The sequence below is a fragment of the Kwoniella botswanensis genome, chromosome 1 (genome assembly GCF_036426115.1).
Source record: "Kwoniella botswanensis chromosome 1, complete sequence".
Classification (NCBI taxonomy): Eukaryota; Fungi; Basidiomycota; class Tremellomycetes; order Tremellales; family Cryptococcaceae; genus Kwoniella; species Kwoniella botswanensis.
Window position 1 is genome coordinate 15533315 of NC_088599.1, and position 6686 is coordinate 15540000.

A 6686-nucleotide genomic window follows, 5' to 3' on the forward strand; every position below is an offset into this window, starting at 1 on the left:
TTGCGGTTATGAAAGGGAAATTGGTGAAAAACTACATCCAAACGTAATGTTGTGAACGAAGAATGACGATTACGGCTTTTGAACTTTCACTCTGTACAGTAGCTGCATTTCAATCGAGACTATCCATAACAAAGCCATCCTATCGATCAACCGTCTATCACATCGTCTGCCGAATAAACAGGACCACTACTCCAGTCACCATCAATGATATAGCCAATGCTCACTCCACCATACCATTTCTCCATCGTCGCTTGCCCTTCTTCCCTCACTTCGAATGGCCCCGAGATACTGTATCGTGGTTCGATCCCCGCTCCGAGGAATAAGTCATTCATAAGACGATTGAACATCAGGACGATCGTAGTCTTGAGGAAGAAGGCATTGAAAGAGGATGATCCCCTGGTGGTATGGACAAAGAAGAGGAGGATACAGATGAAATGGATCAAAGCTGAGGAAATGGGCGAAGAGAAATTGGGAATGGGTAAGAATGAAGTGCTGGAGGTTCTCAAGGTGAGTTTTGGCTTGAAATACTACACCATACTCATGCATCTGATATCACATCATTCTTCCTCCATATATATGACATCCTTCTACTCGATTTACCGTCACAGTTGACCTGATTCGACTAACAACGTGTGACCTTCTTCTCATAATTCAGATCATCCTCGATATCAAATCATACCCACTATACATAGCAGATATCGATGGGATCTCACATACCACCTTGATCGTAGCCTGTCTAAGGAAATTACAAGGATGGAACATGGAATGTATAATCAACGAGATTTGTCGGTGAATCTGAAATTCCTCTACAATACGATCATATCATTCTCGAGCTGAGCTGATTAATGAATGAATGATACATATCATAGTTTCGAACCGGAATACCTCGATCTTCCTCTTTTACCATTCATCCAATCATTCTTATCTCTCAATACCTCCGATTCATCGTTGATCTTACCCCAACCTCCTTACCCAGGATGGTTATGGCCCGGACCAACTACCCAACCAGGTCAAGGTAATAGCAGTGGTAGCAACATGGGTAAATCACGAGATCGATCCGGTTCGACTCTATCATCTTCATCCACCCAGTCAACTACTAATACAACAACCCTCCCATTCCCTCATCCATTATCTATCCGTAAACATCCAACTATGAAACTTACTTTCCCCATTTTACCTCCTCCGCCTCCAGCATCCGGAGGTGGAATGGGACAAGGGGTGACTCCTCCAATGGGATCATCGCCTATGATAGGTCTATCAAGGGTAAATTCAAGGAGAGAGAAAATCCCAACAAATGAAGATGGAAGTATAATAGGTCAAGCAGTCAATAATATATCCAATAGCAACAACATCCAGCAACCACAGAATGAGGAAAGTACCAAGGCTCAGGGTGAATTTGGAAATGATAACAAGTTGGGTAGAACAGTGTCATTTCATTCCATGTCCGAAAGACAATCACAATTACAATCACAATCACTACCCAAGCAGGCTCAAACACAAGCTCAAGTATCTGAACCGAAATCGAAATCAACAATCACACCCACACAGTCAAATCAGTCTTCACCATTGAAGTTATCAAGAGAACAGACACATACTACTTCAACCACTTCCTCGGACCTCGAATCTACCGAGGGAGAAGAAGACATGGTGGGAGATGGTAGATTACCAAGAAGTGAATATCAAGATGATGATGATGAATATTACGAGGATGAAGATGAAGATGAATATGAAGAGGAAGAGGAAGAAGAGGATGAGGATGATGATGATGATGAGGGTAATGAACCTACTTCTCAATATATCTCAGCATTGGATTTAGCTGGGTTTGGATAGTTTGTAAATTACTCTGCGATGAACAAATTTGTCAAGTTTAGTTGTATGCATTCATTATATACATGATTTTGGATCTGCAAGAGTCATTTCAACGCCATCCTGATTGTAAACACCCAAAACACCAAACCACTAACGTCTAATCCTTAGAGATAGCAGCGAGTTCGTACATGTACGAACCGAGTAATTTGGTACCCTATAAACGATAACATGATATCAGCATCGATCTGCTCCTGAGTTTCGGTCATACTTACGTTGATATAGTTGCTGGTATCGATTTTCTCGTTAGTCGAGTGAGCACCTAGATATGATGTTAGCTCTACGTACTCCGCCAGCAGAGATATACAATTAGCTCACCATCATCGCCTCGTCCGACTGGAAGAAGAAGAACATTCAGGTTGAGGATGTTTGCAAAGTCGAGGGTAACGGGGATAGAACCTGATGAAATATCGTTAGAGCGAGCTGTACATGAAGAGAGATGGTACTGTAACACCACATACCTCCTTCTCTGGTGTAATCGGGAGTTTGGCCGTACACCGCTTCAGTAGCTTTGTGAGCAGCCCTGTATGAGTAATGCTGTATTCGTATAAAGTTAGCCATCAGCTACATGCTGGATAGAGCCCGTAGAATATTGCCAGCTTACGTTAGGATCGGCCTGCGTACAACGGATGGATCAGCAAGGACAGTCAATCTGATGCCAACTGTTACTTACGATCCAAGGTTCACCACCATGGGTCAAGTAGACATCACAGGTGTTCTTTGAGCCCAGCTTGGCGAACTCCTCCTTCACGTACTTCACGACGTGCTCGGTGACACCAGCGACTGTGAGGTTCGGTACGAGTCTGATCGAGAATTTACCCTTCACTTGACACGGGATAACAGTCTTTGAACCGGGAGCAGCTGTATAATATCGTCAGCTACGGGCCAAGGATATTTCGGTGAGATTTTACGCACAGAAAGCACCTTCGATACCGTGTAATGACAAACTTGGGTTACCTATCATTCTTGTCAGCTATATATCCCTTTCACCAGCTTTAAACAGATAACGCACGCATTCGGCCCATGAGCTGTTAGGTTGATGTTAGCCTTCCACACAGCTTTACGAAAGCGTGATATATTCCTGACTTACAGTCTTTACGGTGTCGTTTGAGATGGTCACATCTCCACCGACTGCACCGTGAATGTCCGACATCGAGAAGTGGATAGCTTCGAATTTGGCTTTCTCGTCATCGGTCAAAGGAGCAATCATCTCCTTGACACCTGGGATAAGGATCTCTCCAGTGGGGGTAACGAGCTTCGACACTATTCCACAGAAGGGAGTCAGCTTCGCCGTGCGAAGGAGTCACCAGGACACAGCTCACTCAAAGCAATGAGATCGGTCATAGGTTCATGTACCGTACCACCAAATACACCAGAGTGTAAATCCCTATCTGGACCGTTGATCTTGATTTCATAGTAGTTGATACCTCTTAGACCATAGGTAAGACATGGTGTTTTGGTATCGAGCCAATAGTTGTCTATAAAAGTATATCAGCTTTTAGTTTACACGATACGTTCACTTCAAGCTCACCCGAGATACACATGCAATCTACTTCAGAAAAGAATTTGTCCTTCTCTGACTCGATGAACTTATCAAGGTTCACCGAACCATTCTCTTCCATACCCTCGAAACACATTTTCAAGTTTACCTGCATACATGCCTCAGCTAGCTCATCCAGCTCCCTGCAAGCTGATTGTTGCTCACTGGAAGTTCGATGCCCAAATTCTTATGAGCCTCTAAGACGTTGATCCAACCCAACACAGGACCTTTGTCGTCCGTCGCACCTCTTCCATACAGTTTACCGGAACCTTTAGGATCAGGTGTAAGTTCGAAAGGAGGGTAAAGCCATCCATCCTCTTTCAAAGCAGGTTGAACATCGTAGTGACCATATACTAAAAGCGTTTTCTACATATATGAATCACGCCATTAGCACCGTCATCAAAGGAAGGATCGTAGTCTGAAGTGCGGGCAGATAGATAATATACTGTACTTACCTTCTTGGGATCGTTGCCTACTTGACCGATGATGACAGGAGGGAGGTCTACCTCTTTACCTTCCAAGGTGTGTTTACCGATACCTCTCTTCTCGACTGTGGCCCCGAGGGCAGTAAGTTGTTGGACGAGGTATTCACCCATTGCTTCTACATCTTTGACGTAGCTGTAGATATGAGTGGTATGATCAGCTGATGGGAAAAAAACCCTGGAGTAGCTGAGTGCTCACCTTAAGTTACCAGAGACTCTACCTCAGGTATATTGAATGGTCAGTCATCAAGTCTGCCTTTACATCGAGCGAAGGACACTCACGAGGCGATTGCGACAGCGTCAGATAGTCTCTTGATATAATCATCTTGATGGTCGTCGACGTATTTGAGGAATTGCGGGTTGGCTGCCATTGTGTCTATGTTCTCAATTTTCTCAAGAAATTTGATATGATAGATTGAGAGTGGAATTGTAAACTGAGATAGACGAGGGATGAGTGGTCGCATGGGTGAAAGAGAGTACCCGGAGAGCGGAGTTGACCGATCAAAAGACCCTTGCTTAGGTGCCATGCGGTCACATAAAGGTACCACGTGGTACATCGCTTTGACCTCCACCTCCCATGTCCACCCCCTTCGAAAAACTAGAATGACTTGAAATCCATTCAGATATCCTCTCTCTCTCTCTCTTCTCTTCTTCTTTCTTACTGACCTATCCTTAGTTATCCCCAGTCAGATCATCTACAGCCCTTAACTTACACTGGCAGATGAACTGGCTGGATTACTGCCCCATCATTTGACGGATATCAATATCTCCTCGTCGTACCATCGATCCGTTCTGACACCATGTCCATTCCAACCCCTTCTTCACCTCCCAGAATGTTGGGAAATCAAGTCATCATTTTTTCCCCTCCTAAAGATCCCAATGTCGAAGCGATCATCTTAAAACGACCTTCGATACCTCCTGATGCTGGGCCTTCATCGCCTACCCAAAAGGAAAGAGCGGCAAAGGCATCGGTGTCGGTAAAGAAACAGGTATGTGCGCTTTCTCTTCTGTTCTTGGTACCTACAGTGTCTGTGCCCGTGGTATCGTTATACAGTCATGAGCCAGCACCTGTATGGCTCAAATTACCTTTGTGACCTTACAGCCTCCCATCAAGAAGAAGCCTTCCATGACCATCGTGATGGGACCGCACTCGTACCAGCAATTAGACCTTTTCTCTTCCGATGAAAGCTCCAATGAACACACCCACTCCTCTTCTCGAAGCTTCGGTAGAGGTCTGCATCTCCGGTCAAAGACTGTCTCGCCCACTCCTACTCCACGTAGACCTCCACCGATATCTTCAGCCTCCGATCGCGCATTCACACCGTCGCCCGAGCCAATAGACTGGATGGACTTTTCGGATCCACAAATGGCTTACGAAGAGTATGGGTCAGTAGTTGAAGACTTTGGTTCCTGGTCAGGAGAAAGTTCAAGCGATGAATACGATAGTCCAAGTCCGGTGATCATCACTCCTGAGGATTCTCAAGCTGCTCCCAGGATGGTACTCAACCCACATGATCTCGTAAGGCAGCTAAGGGATTTTCCTCTAAGCAAATATCACAGCTGACTTAGAGATAGACTGTATTGTTTGGTCAACCAGCTTTATTCCTACCCCCCACTCCTCCATCCACACCGTTCCTATCAAGAAAGAGAATAGCAAGTAAATCGCCTGATCTCTCTATCATTCCATCGGTATCTACGCCTAGCACTCCTTTCAATGCTTCCAGTACGCTACCCATCCCTCAATCACCTTCCAGTCTCAGTGCACCTGGACGGCTCTTCAATCTAGGATCGTCTCTGGGTATAAACTTAAACCTGACTGAGAGAGTAATAACTGAGATTTCTCGCGATGAGCAAGTCATCATGTCTGAACCAGATGGGGGTAAGGACAAAGAGCTTCAGTGCAGTGCATGTGGTAAGTATGTGGAATACAAGAAAGCCAATAGAATGATACCTTGTGGGGTAAGTACTCGGATATCTCCCTGTTAATCAGACCTCCATCTGATACACCGACTAATCACCTAGCATATCACCTGTTCTTCATGTTTTTCTTCAACCATCTCTGCCGTCTCGCCCGATCGAGCGCACTCGCAATGTGTAGCCTGTACCACCAATCTTACGACCTTCGAGCGTATTAAGAACCTCTCATACATCGACTCTTCTGGTCATCTCGACCCTTCTGACGATCGATTCAGCAAATACAAGATACCTGTGGCAGAAAACGTCGAGAATTCAGTCGTTATGAGAATTGACAATATCGCTTGGGTACGGAGAGATCATTCCCATCATCCAGTAAAAGCTCTGTGCTGACTAGTCTCCCTACCAGGATATGACTCCGGAGATAGTTGAAGGCTTCTTACCATCAAACACCTTATCCGATCAGGTTCCTCAAGCCATCCACATTCCTCTCAACCGATACGACGGCAAAACAAAGGATTATTTGGTGAGTGAAGACTATCTAGATATACACTGAACTTGCTTTCGTTTTTGTATAGTATATCGAGGTAGCATCGCTTGACGCTGCTAAACATATCCTTCAAACTCGTCAAAACACCCATATGCCCGGTGGACCATTGACAGGAGGAAAGAAAAGACCTGTTACGATCACAATCGTCTCACACGTTGAGCTTGTGACGGAGGTAGGTCACTCACTTCACCCGTTACGGTTAGTGTTCTGACGAAGGGAGTGAGGATAGCTTCGACCACATGCACCTCAAGAACTCCACTCTCTCCTAAATCTGTGTCATATGGCTTTGTGTCCTCCTACACCCGCTTCGCGCTTTGTCAAATCACGTCATGGA

General features: G+C 45.2%; 3 protein-coding genes across 3 annotated transcripts in view; 2 read left to right on the plus strand and 1 right to left on the minus strand.

Annotated features, from left to right (window-relative positions):
- Positions 1–216: 216 nt before the first annotated feature.
- On the plus strand, positions 217–1830 carry L199_005881 (uncharacterized protein; the record flags this gene model as incomplete). Its single annotated transcript, XM_064891583.1, has 3 exons — positions 217–507; positions 656–789; positions 870–1830. The coding sequence occupies 3 exons, from the start codon at positions 217–219 to the stop codon at positions 1828–1830; spliced, it is 1386 nt and encodes a 461-aa protein (XP_064747655.1).
- Positions 1831–1966: 136 nt separating this feature from the next.
- On the minus strand, positions 1967–4259 carry L199_005882 (uncharacterized protein; the record flags this gene model as incomplete). The annotated part of the gene is made up of 15 exons (XM_064891584.1): positions 1967–2023; positions 2082–2128; positions 2185–2265; positions 2328–2403; positions 2471–2482; positions 2540–2727; positions 2782–2823; positions 2879–2894; positions 2957–3129; positions 3189–3344; positions 3398–3515; positions 3572–3772; positions 3862–4024; positions 4088–4105; positions 4171–4259. 15 exons carry the CDS (start codon positions 4257–4259, stop codon positions 1967–1969), a joined length of 1437 nt encoding a protein of 478 aa, XP_064747656.1.
- Positions 4260–4688: 429 nt separating this feature from the next.
- Positions 4689–6686, plus strand: part of L199_005883 (uncharacterized protein) — a gene marked incomplete at both ends in the record, with an annotated part of 2428 nt that continues 430 nt past the window's right edge. Inside the window, 7 exons of the mRNA XM_064891585.1 lie at positions 4689–4877; positions 4991–5407; positions 5464–5847; positions 5911–6150; positions 6212–6328; positions 6381–6524; positions 6582–6686. The exon at positions 6582–6686 is cut by the window's right edge and continues 73 nt beyond it. Coding sequence (XP_064747657.1) covers positions 4689–4877; positions 4991–5407; positions 5464–5847; positions 5911–6150; positions 6212–6328; positions 6381–6524; positions 6582–6686 — 1596 coding nt within the window. The remainder of the gene's footprint in view (positions 4878–4990; positions 5408–5463; positions 5848–5910; positions 6151–6211; positions 6329–6380; positions 6525–6581) is intronic.